The 19,988-nt window shown below is 43.6% G+C and overlaps 1 protein-coding gene across 1 annotated transcript; it reads left to right on the top strand.

Moving 5' to 3' along the window:
- The first annotated feature begins 56 nt into the window (after positions 1–56).
- On the top strand, positions 57–15,954 carry LOC128068580 (phospholipase A and acyltransferase 3-like). Its single transcript, XM_052661690.1, has 3 exons — positions 57–66; positions 2,257–2,525; positions 15,579–15,954. The coding sequence occupies exons 1-3, from the start codon at positions 57–59 to the stop codon at positions 15,678–15,680; spliced, it is 381 nt and encodes a 126-aa protein (XP_052517650.1). The 3' UTR covers positions 15,681–15,954.
- Positions 15,955–19,988: the final 4,034 nt, after the last annotated feature.

Genomic DNA, 19,988 nt, shown 5'->3' with positions numbered 1-19,988 from the left:
CTCTCAAGACATCAGCTATGAGAGAAGGGCATCCTGAGGGCAGGAGGGGCCCAAAGATGGGGCTCAGTGAGGCCACGGACACCATGAGCACAGGGTGGTGGGCTTGAGGGTCTGTCCACATACTGACTGCCCAGCATTGCCCTGGGTGGGCCTGGTGCTGGGACATGTTGGGGAGATGCTGTGCATGCTGTGTCATGAGTACACACGTGCAGAAACACATCTGCACAGCCCCAGGCATACGAAGGTACACCTGAGTGAACACGGACTCAGCCAACACAGTCCCAGGACCCTCCCTCTTTTCCCGTGTCTCAGCAGGGGTGGGGGCTGGTGCCCAAGACAAGTGCTTGCACCGTCCCGGTTGCCCATCACGTGATGAGGATTAAGCATCACCCCCTCTCCCCAAAGAAGCCACTCTATGCGAGACAGATGGCTTAGGTTCATGTTCATCTGGTTTTTCTAGAGCAGGCAGGCCAAACGCTATACCTGGAGATCTGGCTGAGATGTTTTCAAAGTGGCTATTAGACAAGAATGCAGTCCATCTGGTCCCTGAAAGCAAGGAAGGATTTTCTGTCTAAATGTCAGTCCTGTCCAACTCTTGGTCGTGTCTGACTCTTTCCGATCCCGTGTCCTATAGCCTGCTAGGCTCTTCTGGCAGGAAGTCTCAATGGACATTAGCAAATATTTTAAAAGGAACAAAAATGCAAACATAAAATATCAAATTTTGTGTGGTATAGGTAAAGTGCTGAGACAAAAATGTATTGTCTTAAATGCTTATACTAGAAAGGAAGAAAAGTTTAAAATCAGTTCTCTGAGCTTTCAACTGAAGAAATTAGAAAAAAAGTGCAAAATAAACCAAAGCAAGTAAAAAGAAGGAATTAAAAAACATAAGGGCAGAAATCTATAAAGCTGGAAACAGAAAACAGCAGAGAAAATCAATAGGGTCAAAAATGTTTTTCTGAAAATACCAATTAAATGGGTAAAACTCTAGTGAGACTGACAAAGAAAAAAAGGGAAAAAGATTCAAATGACCAATATCAGAAATGAAAGAAGGGTTTTCACTAAAGACCCCACAGACATTGAAGAGATAAGAAAATCATATTATGCACTCTATGTATGTATTACATTTGATGACTAAGATTAAATGTAGATTGGTACAGCCACTATGGAGAACAGTATGAAGATTCCTTAACAAATTAGGAATAAAATTACCATATGACCCAACAACCCCACTACTGGGCATATGCTCTGAGAAAACCACAATTCAAGACGATACATGCACCCCAGTGTTCATTGCAGCACTATTTATAATAGCCAGGATATGGAAGCAACCTAGATATTCATCGATAGATGAATGGATGAAGAAGATAGGGTTCATAGGTACAATGGAAGATTATACAGCCATAGAAAGGAACGAATTTGAGTCAGTTGTAGTGAGGTGGATGAACCTAGAACCTGTTTTACAGAGTAAGGTAGTCAGAAAGAGCAAAACAAATATAGCACAGTTGTGCATATATATGAAATCCAGATTAAATGGACCAATGTTTTGAAAAACACAAACTCTCAAAAGCAACCCAAGATAAAATAGATACACGGTCTATTTCTATGTCCAGTTAGGGGAATTGAATTTTTAATTAAAAAATCTTCCAAATGGAAATATCCAGGTAAGATTGCTTCCCCAGCAAATTTCATGAACAGTTTAAAGAAAGAGTCCCAATTTTTATAAAATTCCAGAAAATAGAGAAGGGGACAGCACTTCTGAGAGAACAAACAGATGGAAAATTAGCACATGAAAAGATGCTCAACATCTTTAGCTGCCTAGGCAAATACAAATTAAACCACAATGAGATACCTTGACACATCAAGAATGGGATCCGTTCCCCAAAGCCATCCACCTTTTCTGCAGCAATCAGCTTTGCGTATGTCAGGGAAGTGGAGTCTTGGCGGGATCACAAAAAACTCACACTCTATTCTCCCAGGGAGGTGGGTGTGCTCAGAGCCTGTATTTGCACAATCAAGAGGGCCACTGGGGTGTCACAGGATGTGCAAGGCCAACTTCTCTAGGTTAAAAATATCACAACAAATTATGGAACTTCATTCCTCATTTCAGATAAGACCGTGGACCAGAGACCACAAGGGTCTTATCCAAAGTCACATAGGTCTGACCCTGACTCATCTGCTCATCCCCTTGTGGATGTGGTGGATGCTAGGCTGGGGGCCAGCCCAGGACCAATCATGTTCCTCATCCTGTATCCACAGGCAGAATCTCAGGAGCTGGTGGGTCCAGTATCATGTCTTCACTGGCTGATAGGGCCATAGTAAACAAGAAGCGGCTGTGTGATGTGGTTGGGGGAGATCCGTACAGGGTCAACAACAAGCATGATGACAAGTACAAGCCATTTCCTCCCAGCAAAATCATCCAGCGGGTGGAGAAGCTGGTGGGCTGGGAGTTGTGCTACAGCCTGACCAGCCAGAACTGCGAGCATTTCATCAATGAGCCGTGCTACGGGGTCCCCCGCAGCGACCAGGTGGGTCCTCGGTGTGTCCCTAGCTCCGTGGTCTCTGAGTTTCTTATTTCTCTGCTGTTTCTCTTACTCAGCCAGGCCACATCCCCCAGAAGTTGCCTTAAGATATGTAGGATAATGGTGACAACAGTTCACTCTACATGCCAGGCTTGAACTTGAATTGATTGCTTTATGAGTACCTGTGGCTGCTGTAACACATGGCCAGAAATTCAGTGGCTTAACACAACACAAATGTATTGTCTTATAGTTCTGGAGGTCAGAAGTCTGAAACAGGTCTCACTGAGCTAAAATCAAGGTGTCAACAAGGCTGTGTTCTTTTCTAGAGGCTCTCACAGGGAACCTGTTTTCTAGTCTTTTCCAGCTTCAAGAGGCTGCCTGCATTCCTTGGCTTGTGGCTCCCTTTCATCTCCAAAGTTAGAAATGGCTGGTTGAGTCTCTCTCCCATTGTTTCACTGTGATACTGACTCTACTCCTTCCTGCTTCCATCAGAAACTTTGTGATTATATTGGGCTTATCTGGAAATCCAGAATAACCTTCCTATTCTAAGGTAAATTGATTAGCAACCTTAATTCTATCTGCAATCTCAATCCTCTCTCTCCATGTAGCATAATGTATTTACAAGTATTAGGAATGAGGACATATTATGGGATTAAGACCTAGACCTCCTTGGGGGCTATTTTTCTGCCTACCAGTTACTCTTTACCCTGGGTACAGTTAATGCCCTGGGAGCTCCTCCTGCTGTTATTCTAGAAAGATTTCCCTCTATTGTCTCCTGTACCAGAGCACCATCTTCCATATCTCATGTCCTCTCTCTTTGTTTGCTGTTATTGTTGAATAGCTAAACACCAACACCATGTTGAATAGCTTTTCCAACACCATGGACTTCAGCCCTCCAGGCCCCTCTGCCCATGAGATTTCCCAGGCAAGAATACTGGAGGGGGTTCCATTTCCTTCTCCAGAGGATCTTCCCAATCTAGGGACCAAACCCATGTCTCCTGCTTTGGCAGGTGGATTCTTTACCAATGAGTCACCTGGGAAGCCCTGTCTTGGTTTACACATTTCTTGTGGTGGAAACTCCTTCAGCAGCTTCTTAAAAAAGGATGCATGGAAGGAGAATTTTTTTTGAGATCCTATATGTCCGAATTATTTTTCAATTCACCCTCCCACTTGAAATAATAGTCTGTATAGGTATAGAATTCCAGGGCTTCCCTGGTAGCTCAACTAGTAAAGAATCCTCCTGAAATGCAGGAGATCCTGGTTTGATTCCTGGGTCAGGAAGATCCTCTGGAAAAGGGATAAGACTACCTACTGTAGTATTCTTGGGCTTCCCTGGTGGCTCAGACAGGAAAGAATCTGCCTGCAATGTGGGAAGCCTGGGTTCAATCCCTAGGTTGGGAAGATCCCCTGGAGGAGAAGGGCATGGCAACCCACTCTAGTATTCTTGCTTGGAGATTCTCCATGGACAGAGGAGCCTGGTGGGCTATAGTCCATACGGTTGCAAAGAGTTGGACATGACTGAACCACTAAGCACATAGGTATGTAATTCTAGGTTAGAAATTGTTTTACTGTAAGAGTTTGAGGGCATTATTCCGTTGTCTTCTTGCTTCCAGCATTGCTATGATGAAATGTAGAGTGATTCTGATTCCTGATCTTTTCTCGGTTTCCTGTTTTTCTCTCCTGCTCTAGAAGATGTAATGTCTTGTCTTTACCCAGTGTTCTAAAATCTCACACTAACGTGCCTTGGCATAGGTCTGCTTTTATCCTCAAAGCACCATTTCAATCTGAAAACATATACCCTTTGGTCCTAGTAAATTTTCATGAGTTATTTCACGCTTGCTTCCCCTCTGAGTTTCCTCTAATCCCTCTTTCTGGAAAGTTTATTATTCAAATGTTATACTGACTGGATTATTCCTTCATTTTTACCTTTGGAAGCTGTTTTCTATAGCTTCATCTTTTCTGCTGTTCCTTCTGAGAGATTTCCCAACTTTATCTCTAAAATGTCTATTGAGTTTGTAATTTCCAGCATATTTTTATTTTCTGAGAATTGCTTTTTTCTCTCAACATTCCGTTATTTTTAATAGCACTGTGTTCTTCTTTATATATGGTGTTGTTTAGTCACTAAGTCATATTTGATTCTTTTGCAGCCCCATGAGCCATAGCCCACCAGGTGCCTCTGTCCGTGGGATTTCCCAGGCAAGAATCCTGGAGTGCCTTCTCCAGTGGATCTTCCCAACCTAGGGATCCTGAATTGCCAGGTGGATTCTTTACCACTGGGCCACCAGGAAGTCCCTCTTCTTTACTGTATACATTCTATTCTCTAAAAACAGTTTTTAAAAAGATGTTATCTTTTCTTTCTCCAGATTGCTTTTTCCTTTTTGTTTTGCTCTCTGTCTCCTATTTCAAAGGTCTTCTAGATGTCTTGGAGAAGGCAATGGCACTCCATTCCAGTACTCTTGCCTGGAAAATCCCATGGGCAGAGGAGCCTGGTAAGCTGCAGTCCATGGGGTCGCAAAGCGTTGGACATGACTGAGCGACTTCACTTTCATTTTCACTTTCATGCCTTGGAGAAGGTAATGGCAACCCACTCCAGTGTTCTTGCCTGGAGCATCCCAGGGATGGCGGAGCCTGGCGAGCTTCCGTCTATGGAGTCGTACAGAGTTGGACACGACTGAAGTGACTTAGCAGTAGCAGCAGTAGCAGCAACAGCTAGATGTCTGGTACATCTGGATTGTGGGCTCATGATTAAGAGTACGGGGCTTGAGGAGTGAGCTCAGAGAGGGCAGTGGCTTGTTGACTTTGAGGTTCACTTCAGAGTAGAGGGGGAACCCTCATATTGGTACCTTTCATTGTTTCCACTTGGGCCAGTCCGATTCCCCAGAAGAGTTTTCCTGACTCTTATGCAGAGGGTAAAGTACTGGGAGCAGAGGGGACGGGAAGGCCACGAGCCTCCATTTCGCATATGTATGGCCTCTCAATCCCTTTTTGGAGGTATGATACCCACACCGTCACTTGCGCTTTTGTTTTCAGACCCCCAAATCTTCTGATTTTCATTGCAGTTAGGGAGGGGCCTCAGCTCTCTCTCTCTTTCACCTACTTCCAGAAGAACCTGGTGATGTCAATATGTGATATTTTTCAGGGATTCTGTTGTATACAGTTCAGTTCAGTTCAGTTCAGTTGCTCAGTCGTGTCCGACTCTTGGTGACCCCATGAATCGCAGCACGCCAGGCCTCCCTGTCCATGACCAACTCCCGGAGTTCACTCAAACTCACGTCCATCGAGTCCGTGATGCCATCCAGCCATCTCATCCTCTGTCGTCCCCTTCTCCCCCTGCCCCCAGTCCCTCCCAGCATCAGAGTCTTTTCCAATGAGTCAACTCTTCGCATGAGGTGGCCAAAGTACTGGACTTTCAGCTTTAGCATCATTCTTTCCAAAGAAATCCCAGGGCTGATCTCCTTTAGGATGGACTGGTTGGATCTCCCTGCAGTCCAAGGGACTCTCAAGAGTCTTCTCCAACACCACAGTTCAAAACCATCAATTCTTTGGTGCTCAGATTTCTCCACAGTCCAATTCACATCCATACACGACTACTGGAAAAACCATAGTCTTCACTAGATGGACCCTTGTTAGCTAAGTAATGTCCCTGTTTTTTAATATGCCATCTAGGTTGGTCATAACTTTCCTTCCAAGGAGTAAGTGTCTTTTAATTTCATGGCTGCAGTCACCATCTGCAGTGATTTTGGGGCCCAAAAAATAAAGTCTGACACTGTTTCTACTGTTTTCCCATCTATTTCCCATGAAGTGATGTACACTGTTAGCCCCTGACATATAAACATTTGAGTTTGGAACTTTCAAAATGCGAACTTGTGTTCCAGCAAAGTCAGGAAGGAGTGACATTGAAGCTTGCCCTCCATCTCCTATTGCTGATGATCCTTCCGTTCCACCATCTCCCACCTCCTCTCCCTCCTCCAGTCAGTAACTCTTCTTGCCTGTTCACGTGACACCAGCCCCTGGATGCCAGCTGTTGTTCTTCACCACTGTACTTTTCAAAGTACTATACTGTGAGATTAAAAATATATGAGAGGGACATCCCTGGTGGTTCCAGCAGTAAAGAATACACCTGCCAATGCAAGGGACACAGGTTCAAAACCTGGTCCAAGAGGATCCCACTTGAGGTGAGGTAACTAAGCCCTTGTGCCACAACTGCTGAGCCCAAAACTACTGAGTCCAAGTTCTAGAGCCTATGCTCCACAACAAAGGGAGCCCCCACTTCCTGCAACTCAAGAAAGGCTGAACACAGCAGTGAAGACCCAGTGAGCCAAAAATCAATGAGTAAATCTTTTTTAAAAAAAATATATGAGAACCCTATTAAAAGGATGGCTCAGATGGTAAAGAATCTGCATTCAATGCTAGACACTGACGTTCAATCCCTGGGTTAGAAAGTCTCCCTTGAGAAGGGAGTGGCAACCTACTCCAGTATTCTTGCCTGGAGAATTCCATGGACAGAGAAGCCTGGCAGGCTGAAGTCCATGAGGTCGCAAAGAATCAGACACAACTGATCACTTAATGCTTTCACTTTCAATAAGTATCTTTGAGTGTGATAATAAAGAATTTAAGTTGAAGTAAAAAAAGAATGTGTTCTTTATTCTTTTTGTTTTTTATGTATTTTTTTGTATGAAAAGTACTATAAATCTTTTACAGTACAGTGCTGTATAGTTGATTGTGTTACTTGGGGACCTAAGCTAACTTTGTTGGACTTACAAACAAATGGGACTTAAGAACGTGCTCTCAGAACTGACCAGGTTAGTATGTAGGGGACTTACTGTATTTAGGATTAATATTCAGCTTTTTCCACAGCTGCCTTAGCCTTTAGTGTTCTCTGAGTCCTAGTGGAATTATGCCTAAAACTAATGTCTTACTTTATTTTTGTTTGGAGTTCAGGACGGAGTGAAATTTGATACGTGTTCTGTTTTTACCCTGAAACTTACTCTTTCTTTTGCAGGTTTCTTTTTTTCTAGAACAAGCAATATAAGTAAGATATCTTAATAATTTAAAGTATAACATCACCACTCTTTTTCATAGTTGAGTCATTTATTGAAGAACGTGCAGAGAGCACTTGGCGCCTGGCAGGTCTGGGCACTGGACATACAGCAAAGATGAAGACAAGTGAGGGTTCTGTTAGGACCCAGGTCAGAGTTCACTGAGGATTCAATAGAAATTCCTGTTCAAATTTACACGTATCTCAAGAGCTCCCTGTTGATCAGCCAGGATTTCAACCATCTGGCCTCATCTCCCTGTCCTGTCCACAGTCACCCTCTGGGGATCTGTCTGCTTTAAAAACCCGCAGGCTGAAGGGAATTTCCCTCTTCAGGCCTGTGTATGTCATTGGCCAGCTGCCGCATTCACAAATTCCTTCCTCCTGCTGCCCTCCTCTCTGCATTTCCCTGCCAATATTTGTTGACTCCTGAGTTTGTCAAGGAGGCTATGAGGCACATGAAGCTCCATGAGCTGGACATCCTTGTTGAATGTACAGTCTGTACTCAGCTTACTGACACAGAATCTGACTCACTCTCCTCTCTCTTGCAGGTCAGAGATGCTGTCACAGCAGCTACCATCTCTGGAGTGGGCCTGATAGCCCTATTTGCTGGAGCCATGTTCTCAAGAAACAAGAAGCAAAATCAATGACCTGAAGGGAGTGTCTTGTCAGCAGTGGCTTTAGACATTGAGGGGCGTCTTGTTTTGCTAGACAGTTTTGAGAGAGTTAACAGGCAGGTTGATAGGCAGTCCAAGGCCCCTTTAAGGAGGAAGTAAACTTTCCTTCTTTTTCTTATTCTTTTGCCTTAGTCTCGTAGGCCCTGTGAGCTATGATATATCTTTCCAAGGATGGGCTATTTTTAAAAGCTCTGTGTTCATTTTGCAACAGTCTATTTCATTTGAAAACTGGCCTTTTAAGCATAACATATCTTACTCCTGGGTATGCTTTTCTCAGACTCTAGGTCTCCATGTCAGTCATTATAACTGTACCAAATGGTGCCTGGGAACCTGTTTCCTCACTGCTTACACAACCATAACACATCTCTCCCAGGGACAGAGTGCTTGAAACCCATTTTACCAGACTAGTCTTGGGCCAATGTTATCTCAAGATGTATGCTGTGGGAGAGGGTCTGGATAAAACTTTCTCAGTCTTGAGACATTGTTTTTATCTATTCTCAGCAGCCAGTTGAAAAGTATATAATGCCCTGCTTAAACTAGTGAGGTGGGTACTCTTTCTACCCCCTTCTGACATCTATGTCAGAAGCTTTCTCTGTCCTTTTATGTTAAATAAAAATCTTTGCTGCACAAAGCTCTGAGTGACTGAGACTGCATCTTTGGTCCTGGAGTTAAATCTCCTTTGAAGACCACAGATTCGACACCAAACATCATAAGCTATCAGTTTCTGGTATGGTTTGTGGATTTCATTTTTTCTTATAATAATAAAAATAAAACCCAATAAGGGAGGATTTTACTGGGGGACATGCATCAAGAACTGCCTGGCTGGAGTCTGTTGAGATTGCAGTGAGGCTCTGTTCCTGCTGATGTCAGGCTGTCTGGGTCTTTGGTGATTTTCTCTCACTTTCGGTTTGTGGGCAGTGTTCTTTGCCTGCAGGAAACAAAGTCCAGCTCTGGTTATCTGAAGTAATGGGTGTTTCCAGTCGTGTCGGTACAGGTGGGCAGCAAGAGAGACAGACAAACCTGACTGATATGCAAGAACAGGAACCAAGGGCAATCAGGACCCTTGGACCTGGAACTAAACCCAGGCCAGCTTCTAGGAGTCAGCAGCCGTAGTCTGTAGATGTCCAGTGGGGCTGAAACCAAACAAAACCACAGCCAAAATGAAAATTATATGCTCTGGCCAGTCTTGTTTAAAACCTCCCCTGCTCTCCACAGCTTTTCTCTGCCTTATCACTTCCACCCTGCAGTGATCCTGCGTCCTCTCTTCTTGGGACTTGTCACGGCCCCCAAGTCTCTGATCCCACACCCACTCCTGTAGTGTCTCTTCCCATATCTGCTCAGCTCCAGCCTTACCCCTGGTCTGAGAGGAGCTCCTAGCACAAGCTCCTGAGAGAGAATCTGATTGGCTCACTCACTACACTGAGCTGTCTACCGATTGGTTGACTGTCATTGGGTCAGATATCAGTTGATGGAAAAGAGTATGATTTTTCTTGTTCTTTTGAGGAAAGGTGAGGTTAAGATCCATCAGGTTGTTGATATTCATTACTTTATAACATTTTGAGATTTGGTCTCTTCATGGGCGTGTGGTGGTCGAGAGTGCGGCTTTCTGGAGTCAGGCAGACCCGGGCTGGATGTGAGCTCTGCCTTTTGTCAGCTTTATGACCTTGGGGATTGATTGAAGTTCTCTCAGGTTAAATACCACTCTTGGCGGTTTAGCCTCTCAGTCGTGTCAGACTCTTGTGACCGCATGGGCTGTAGCCCACTAGGCTCCTCTGTTGATGGGATTTTCCAGGCAAGAATACTCGAGTGGGTCACCATTTGGTAAAGTACAAGTGATGATATTGATCTCGGAGGGCTACTGTGTGAATTAGGTAAGAGCATCCTTATGCTTAGCATAGTGGCAACTAAGAAAATTCTCTTAATAAATCGTGGCAGTTGAAGTAGTCATAATGGCCCTCATTTTCATTCTTTCTCTTGGTTCACCCAGTGTCTTGTCCACTGGCCTGTCTGGGCCACAGTGACATCCTTAGGAGGCATTCACCAGCAAGGATCATGCTCAGCCTTCTTCCTCATACTGCTGATAACTAGTGGTGTTTACTACACTGACCTGCATGCTGATTAGTTCATCCCTATATATGTACATATATACAATAAATATATAAGTATGTATATGTGAATGGGAAAGGCGATTCATATAAAAATCGAGGAATATCAAGTACACCCCTACCTAGGTATGGATAGGGTAATACTGCCAATGTTTGGTGAAGAGTTCCAGAATCTCTGGGTCACAGTCTGGTGTCAACTTCTCTGACAGTTTATAAGAGCCTCCTTCTGGGAAAGTCACTGGGCAGGTCCATGAGGGGAACCTCATTAGGTTACAAAGGTGATGCAAACAGAAGGGATCTGGGGGATTATGGCATCAGCACAGGTGTCTGTTGGGGAAAATGACCCTCGCAACCTTTGTCCTGAGCCACATTTGATGCATACTGTCATCCTAGTATCTGTCTTTACTAGCAGCCTTTAGAGACACCCTTCAGTTTTCTCCTGTATTAATGCTTTTACCCTCTGTAGCTCACATCTTTCCCATTCTTAGATTACTCTCTAGTTTTGGTGGAATACCACTTTGAATAGGTTCTGAAAAAGAGCATATTTTAAAAAGACTGTGTGTGCCTGAAAATATCTTCATTTTATCCATTTGATTGATAGTTTGGGGATGCAATTTTAGGCTGAAAAAAATGTTGCCCCAAATTTGAAGGTATTGCTCCATTGTTATGTCATTTAAGCTATTCTTGTTGAGAAGTCTGAATTCGTTGTGATTTTTGAGCCTTTGTATGTGACCAGTTTTATCTTTCTGGAAGCTTATAGACTCTTCTCCTTATCTTCAGTGTTCTGAAAATTATCTATGATAAACCTTGCATAGATCTGTGTTTATGAATTGTATTGGGAACTTGATGACTCTTTTCAGTCTGGAAACCCCAATTCTTCAGTTCTGGGAAGTTTTCCATTTTCCCTTTTTTTTTAATTCCAGAGGTTGTATCCCTAGAATGCTCCTCTGTTTTTCGTTTTTAGAATTTTTATTTATTCATTTCTGACTGTGCTGGGTCTTCACTGCTGTGTGGGCTTCTGATTGTGGTGGCTTCTCTTGTTGTGGAGCATGGCTCTCGGGCACGTGGACTTGAGTAGCTGCTGCAGAGGGGCTCAGCAGCTGCGGCTCCCGGGCTCGCAGCACAGGCTCAATAGCTGTGGTGCACGGGCTTAGTTGCTCTTGGCAGGTGGGATCTTCCCAGGTCAGGAACGGGACCCAGATCGCCTGTACTGGCAGGCAGATTCTTTGTTATTGAGCCAACAGGGAAGTCCTCCTCTGATTTCCTAATCTTCTCTCTCCTGTTTTCCAATTATTTATCTTTTTAAATGAGAAAACTAACATTTACTGGTATATTTAGTATAATAGAAGTATTTTAAAAGTAGCAGTGATGATGTCAGAATAAAGAGAAACTTACGCCAAAATAAATCTGATTTCATAATTTGTGGTACTACATAACAATTGAGGTCCCAGTTAGACCTGGGCTTCAACTTCAGATAAATGTCCACCCTCCTATGCAGCAATAAAATAAAAAAAGAGATTACTGTACACATTTGGGAAATAATAAATTAAGGGTGTTGTATTAGGAAGATTTGGTAGATTTATAAAATATCTCTTAATTATGTCATTTTTAGTTTCCTTTAGTGGTTATTAATAGACTGAAGGACAAATTCATAAGTTCATACAAGTAGAACATTTGATTTCAACACAGTATTGTTACATAATCTAGTAAAATACATTTGTCAGTACACAAAAATAATATTTAGAGCATTTAAATACAATTCCAAATCTTGAGATAGTAAAAGAACCAAGAAATATTTGTTTATTGTTCATTCTTTCTACAAACATCTTCCTGAAAAATGAAGCAACACTAACTAGACACACGCCATTTCTCTTCCCGAGCCTTTAGCCTGATGCACCACTTACACACCTGAAAAAGGCAAAAAGCATCAGCAGTTCTCCTGGACCCCCTTCAGAGAACACGAAAGCAGGATCCAGACCAAGAGGAGGTGGCATGTGAACTGTTCCCAAAGATTTTCCTCTTTCACTTCTTGGCCTAGATGAGGGTTTCTCAGCCTCAGCACTGTTAACGTTTTGGGCCATTGACACGATGAAGTGAAGCCTTCCTTGTCCTGACTTGCTCTGTGCATTGCAGGATGTTTAGCAGCATCTGTGGCTTCTACCCTCTAGATGCCAGTAGCCTTCCCACCCCCAGGTGTAAGAGCCAGAATGGCTATAGATGTTGACAAATATCTCCCAGAGGCCAAGCCCGTCCCGTCCTTGAGAATCACTGGCCAAGGCAAGCAACGATCATAATACATGGTGTGGCCAAATTAAAATGCAGCTTCCGCACTTGTGCCGTCTCACCAGAGAGGGTGGAAGTAGTGGGTGCTGGACAATGTCCAGCAGTAGTTTTCTTTGTAATCGCTGTCAAAGCAGCAACTCTCTTTCATTGAACTCATGAGGACATTTGTGTTTGTGTTAAAAGAATCTGATTGGTCATTATGTTTATTTGTGTTCAGCTCTTTAAAGCAGACTAGATTTTCCTTCAACAGACTACATGTGACTTGTCTAACTTTCCAGTTAGAAAGGGAAGCAATGGATTAAACCTAAAACGTAGTCTGTGCTTTCCATGCCCGAGTATTCTAAAACAGATTCTCCTATTTTCCATCTGCCTACCTAAAAATACTCAGGTTTCAAGACATGTATACTTAGTAAGCTTTTGTAAATAAGCCTTCACATTGAATAGTACATTTTAAAAGAGGCAGCTAGGAGCTACACACTCAGGCTGAAGTCTATTCTGTGTCAGATAAAATTTTAAGATAAGTAGAAACTGAAGATATGGCCAATGGTAATATGTATATTTCATAAACCTGGATAAATTGCAGGGCATTAGTTAAAAATTACTGTAAATATTAAAGCCAACTTGCTGTCAAATATTTTATAAACATTCTTAGTTTGTAACCACTCATAGCCTAAATTCAATTGCTCTCTGAGTAATATTACCCTTCTTATATCTACTTACAACATTGCTGAAAGTAAAGAAAGCACATTCAAACTGTCTTTTTCCTAGAAACAATTCCAGGGCTTAACTCAGAGTGGACGTTTCAGCATAAGCAGCTAGTTGTCTGCAATCTGATAGAATTAGTTTGCCCACTTTGACAAAAAAGATAATGAAGGAGAATTTTTCTCTTTCATACTATTCTGATTGAAGACCTCTGATGCACACCATGTAGCCTATTTTCATGTTCAGAACTCCTGCAATTTCAGCGCAGTGGCTGGGCTGGACCCAGCAGCCTTGCAACAAGAAAATCATCAATGGCATCTGAAGGGAGCACTGTTTCTCCCAGGAAGATTATTCTTTCTGTAAAATTTGCACCCTTAGAACTAACTATTTACTACTTTTGTATTTAATGACATACTTTGTACAAGCATGAGCACAAACAATGAGGCTATTGTTGTTTTCTTTGACCAAGTACCTTTTGTATGAACTGGCTCCATCAGCATTTCTTCTCACACTATGAGGTTCTGTAAAGAACTGGGGGCTTATTGTTCTTACTCCACTATCTGCAAACCATTTCTCCCATCCTAATGCCTAGCTTAGCAAGGAAAACACTGGATACAAGTGGTTATATGCAGGTTCCCTAGCAAGAACGAAACAGAGCCACGAGTGCCATGAAGCCAGCCTAATTACCTTTCACAGGAAGCTCTAAAGACTGACGGACTGCTGCTGCTAAGTCACTTCAGTCGTGTCTGACTCTGTGCGACCCCATAGACGGCAGCCCACCAGCTCCCCCGTCCCTGGGATTCTCCAGGCAAGAACATTGGAGTGGGTTGCCATTTCCTTCTCCAATGCATGAAAGTGAAAAGTGAAAGGGAAGTTGCTCAGTCGTGTACGACTCTTCACAACCCCATGGACTGCAGCCCACCAGGCTCCTCCGCCCATGGGATTCTCCAGGCAAGAGTACTGGAGTGGGGTGCCATTGCCTTCTCCGGACGGACAGTGGAAGTTAGGTCAGTTGCTTCATTCAAACTTCTGTCCTCATGTGTTCTGCTGCCAAGTATGCCAGTTCTGGGTACCTTGTGATGTTAGTTACACTGGTATATTTCCTGGAATTTCATATAGCTTTGCTGGACACATTTATCACTCAGATAAGCCTGGACAGGGCCAAGATACATATTTTTTAACCACTGAAGCTTTCCAAATTGTTCTTCATGTTGGGCATGTGTGAGTATTGCAGCCACAAAATATACAGCCTAGACAAGCTTTGTGCTTTGAGTACCAAGGGCAGAGTTGGCAGGTCATGTAAGGATGTGGATTTTGGGTTCCAGGTCCACATTTTCACCCTTTATATTATTGAGATTTCTGATAGGTTGTCTCATTGGATTTCTTGGCATCAAACCATTAAGAAAATCTTTTCCTTTTTGAATCTTGATTCTGCTTAAATGCCTGGTTTGGTTTCAGGGAGATTTCTTGATCCATGTTTATGATGCTCTTTTAGTTGGGAGAAGTACAGTTTTGCTGATTGGGGCATCGTGCCTTCATTGCAGTGAGTGTTCTCTAAGTCCTAGTGAAATTATGCCTAAAACTAATGACTTACTTTATTTTTAGTTGGAGTTCAGGAAAGAGTGAAATTTGACATATGCTCAATTTTTACCGTGGAACTTACTCTTACTTTTGCCTCAGTGTTTTTTTTTTTTCTATTATAAGCAGTACAAATCAGATATCTTAATAGTTTATAACATCACTAGTCTTTTTCATAGTTGAGTCATATATTTAAGAACATGCAAAGGTCAATGGTTGGCTGGACTGCGCTCTGGGGATTCAGCAAGGGTGAAGATAAGTGAGGGATTTGAAGGACAGAGGTCAGAGTTTATTGAGGATTCAATAGCAATTCCTCTTCAACTTTACACTTACTTCAAGAGCTCCCTGTTGGCCAGCCAGGATTTCAACCATCTGGCTTCGTCTCCCTTGTCCTTTCTACAGCCACCCTCTGGGGCTCTGTCTGCTTTAAAAACTCACAGGGTCAAAGGAGTTTCCCTCTTTATGCCTGTGTACTTTGTTGGCAGCTGGCCCCATCCACCAATTGCTTTCCCATCCTGCCCTTCTCTCCCCATTTCCCTGCCAATATTTGTTGACTCCTGAGTTTGTCAGGGAAGCTAAGGGGCATGTCCAGCTCCCTGAGCTGGATGTCCTTGTTGAATGTACAGTCTGTTCTCAGCTTCCTGACACAGAGTCTGACTCACTGTGCTCTCTCTTGCAGGTCAGAGATGCCATCATGGCAGTTGGCATCGCGGGAGTGGGCCTTGCAGCCATGGGCCTCATTGGAGTCATGTTCTCAAGAAACAAGAAACAAAAGCAGTGACTTTATACAGTCCTGTCTGCAGTGACTTTATACATTGAGCGGGTCTTGTTTGCCTAGTGGGTTTCTGCTTTGGATTGTAGTTTTCATTCTATTTTACAATAAGGTTTATTTTCACAAGAATAAAATGAAGCCCAGTAAGGAAAGATTTAATTGGGATTAATGCATCAAGAAGTGCCTGGCATGAAGTCTGTTCAGGGTGCAGCGAGGCTCTGTTCCTGCTGATGCCAGCCTGTGCTCTGGCTCTTAGGTGATTTTCTCTCACTTTTGATTTGTGGGCTGTGTTCTTTACCTGCAGGAAACAAAGTCCAGCTCTGGTTATCTCCATAATGGGTGTTTCCAGGTGTGTAGGTACAGGTGGGCAGCAAGAGAGACAGACAAACCTGACTGATATGCAAGAACAGGAACCAAGGGAAACCAGGACCCTTGACCTGGAACTAGACCCAGGCTGGCTTCCAGGAGTCAGCAGCTGGAGTCTGTAGATGTCCAGTGGGGCTCAAACCAAACCGAATCGCAGCCAAAATGAAAATTACATGCTCTGGCCAATCTTGTTTAAAACCTCCCCTGCTGTCCACAGCTTTTCTCTGCCTTATCCCTTCCGCCCTGCAGTGATCCTGCGTCCTCTCCTCTTGGGGCTTGTTATGATCCCCAAGTCTCTGACCCCACACCCACTTCTGTGGCTTCTCTTCCCATATTCATTCAGCTTCATCCCTCCCCGTGGCCTGCGAGGCGCTCCTAGCACAAGGTCCTGAGAGAGAATCTGATTGGCTCAGTCACCACACTGAGCTGTCTACTGGTTGGTTGATAGCATTGGCCCACTAGACCAATGAGCTCTGCCCAGTGCAGCCAGGTCACCTGGTACAAAGGCTGCCTCAGACCTTATGGAGTGTGGGTGTGGATGGTCTTATACCTGACCTGCCTGCTGCTGAGGCCTCTGGGGAGGGCTTAGGGAAGGAGGTCTGACCATTCGTGATTGGTCCCTTGGGGTCTGCCTCTGTTACTAGCTGGGCTTGGCAGATGTTCAAAGTGACCAGTTTCCTGAAACGGGCTTTTGTGGGCTCCTCAGAAGTTCCCTTCTGGGGCCAATTGTCCTTCCCTCCACAAGGCAAGTCATCTCCTCCATCTGGTTGCCAATGTTTCCCTGGGCAGCCTTGGTTGTCTGGGGACCTTCTGTCTGTGGAATCCCGGACAGGACTTGTAAACGGCTCCTTTCTCGTTCCCTCCTGCTTGGACCATACCTGGTCTAGGAAAAGCTTATGCTCATTCTTTCCCCAGTGTTGACATAAGCATAGTTTTCTCCCAGTTAGTTCCTTTTAGTTTTATCTTAGCTCTATTGATATAACATCTCATGCCTGTTTTCAAGTTTGCCAAGCTCAAGGGGCACAGGCCAAAATTAAAGGGGAGTCTTTGAAGGCCCTTCTCTCACATTGGGCAGAATGTGATGTGGACCCATGGAGTACAGATCTCTAAATTAATCATGGAATAAAACGGAATGAGGTAGACTAAACATAAGAAAGCAAAAGCACCCCGTTCAATTACAAAATAAGGAAACATTACATATAAAAAGTGAGATTTGTGGAAATGATCAGATAAGATGGAAGAACTAATTCCAAATATATTGATAGTGACCATAAATATAAATGAACTAAACTTGCCAAGTAAAAGACAAACATTATACTGGATTAGAAAACGAATGCAGGGAATACTGTTTACAGCAGATACAATTGAAATATAAGGACATAAAGACTGAAGTTAATAAGATGGACAGTTTATGTGACAAGTCGTTTGACATCTTGAAAACATTAATGTTATCAAGGAAAAACATTGGGGGTATGTATAAACTGTCCTAGACTGAAAGGCATGTTGGAGACAAAGTAACTAAATGTGAGAAAGGACTATGGAAGCAATTTGGGTTTACTGGGGAAATTTGAATGTGAACTGGATAATGAAGACTATTAAGGAATCATGAATCTTATTAAGTGTGATAAAGGTATGAGGCTTATGTAAAACACATGGTATGAAAAATAGATGCAGATAAAGCAAAATGACAATCAGATTTTAACCCATGCATTAGGTATATGAGCGGCCATTTTACTACTACTTTTGTATATTAAAACATTTCCGTAGTAAATACCTTATAAGTAGCTGAAACTTGAAAATTTAAACAAAATAAACTTTCAAAATTATTTCAATACATTTTATAGTAATATTTTTAATAAAAAGATATACTAGGCAACTACTAAGTAAAAACTGGTGAATTCATTGATATGAATTAACTGAAAGCTGGCATAACTATATTGATGTCAGAAAATATAAGCTTTAAACCAAAAATGATTACTAGACAGAAAGGCTGAAAAGTGTGGCGTAATAAGAAATACACATGGTCTTTGTCCTTGGTTCTTGGGCAGAGCTCCTAAAACCCTCAGAATTTCCTTGTTGATAGGCTTTATGTTTTTCTATTTCTAAGGAGACCCCTTTGATCAACCTGAGTTTGTACTAATGGGGTGACTTAGACCCTTAGATAGTCTTAGGATGGGGCTGGTCATCAGAAAGCCCCAGTGATTAGAGGGTTGGAAATTTCAGGCTACTGATCTCTAAGAAGGGAACGTGGGAGGGGGTGCTGAAGATTAAGCTCTATAAAAACTGTTCAGCGAGGAGACTTGATGAACTTCCTGGGTGGTGAACATACCAAGGTATCCGAAGAGTGGCTGCCTGAAGAGGACAGGGAAGCTCCTTGCCTCCTCTGTCACGACGCCTTGCCCTCCACCTCTCTTGCATTTGGTTGCTTCTGAATTGTATCCATCCCAATAAATTGGTTAACATTTAAGGTGCCTTTCTGAGTTCTGTGAGCCTTTCTGGAAAACTACTGAAACGTAGGAGGGGTTTTGACAAAAGTACAGGTGAGTGGTGAAGGACATCTGATGTGAAGGAAGACAGTCTTAGGGGACTGTGCACATAGGCTGTGAAGTCTGTGTTTAGTGTCAAAATTGAACCGATTCAGTGAGCACCCAGTTGATGTCTGGAAACTCAGAGAATTGACTGCTGGTGTCGAGAAACACTCCACAAAGATTCTGATAAAACTTTCAACTAGGAAGGTATGATATTAATAATTCTAAAATTGTTTGCATCTAATAAAAATCCTAAAAGAGATATTAAAAATTTTGGTCTGTTGTAAGGAGAAAATGACCAGTTCACCCCAGTGGGCGATCGACCTACGCCTCTGTCAGGATCTGATAAATCAGGGGACACAAAAATCAGTTAAGACACAGAAACTTCGAACAACGTACTGACAAGCTGATTCAATGAGCACATAGACTGTGAAATACAGATTCTTTCTGACCACACACAAAGGAATGCTTACAAAAACTGCCCATGCCCGGGTAGGAGGCGGGTGGCTCTTTAGGAGGCATATCAGACCTCCTGGGAGTCAGGGCTCACTCTCTGACACACACATACTCTGCACATACACTGCACGCACACCCAACTTGTGTACATCACTCTGACTCACTGCCCTGCTGCGTGTCCACCCACACTGCCTTCTGGACCCCCTCTCTGTCTCGCCTTTGTCCTCTAAATAGCGCCTTTCCAGCCCAGTCATCCCAGTAAACAGAGGGACTTCTCCCCAGTGCAAGAAGGGCTCCCAACTGTTGACTGCAGGTGATGAACAGAGGGAGCCTGCAGGCTGGACTGGGGCTCCTTGAGGGTCAGGTTCTAGACTGTTCCCTGCCAGGGCTGCCCTCTGCCTGTCTCTGGTTTTCGTGTCTCAGGCCAAGCCAAGACTGAGACTTGGAGACCTGACTGAGATTCCTGCCTCTGGCTGTGAACACGGGCCTTCTCCGTGAGCAGGGGCTGTGTGAGCCATCTGGCTCCCTCAAGCAAGGACGGGTTCTCTGTTTAAGCCCCAGGGTTGAGGTGGAGAGGGGGAACAGTTGCACCAACATGCACTGGTTCTCCCTTCAGTGCCTGGCACAACAGGCACTCAAGGGCCATTTGCTGACTTCATCATGCTCCCCACCCCACAGCGTACCAAGGGCTCGTCTTCATTAGAAGTGAGTTCATGGGCTGACTGTTGACTTTATTCCACTGGAGAGTGGGGTTCAGTTCAAGCCAACCCCCGGTTCTTGGGAAGCATCTCATCTTGGTTCCAGTCGCCTATATATTAGTTGTTTTGGAGGGACGAACAGGAATAAGACACAGTTACTTCCTTTCAATAGTTTACAACTGGCTGCACAGTGTAAGGAAAGGAGCTACAGCCTCCCAACTAGAGAGAAGCAGTTGGGGATCCTGGGTCTCCTGCTCCCTGAGTGTGCA

Source organism: Budorcas taxicolor, chromosome 25 (genome assembly GCF_023091745.1).
Source record: "Budorcas taxicolor isolate Tak-1 chromosome 25, Takin1.1, whole genome shotgun sequence".
Classification (NCBI taxonomy): Eukaryota; Metazoa; Chordata; class Mammalia; order Artiodactyla; family Bovidae; genus Budorcas; species Budorcas taxicolor.
This window is presented reverse-complemented; position numbering and strand designations above follow the sequence as displayed.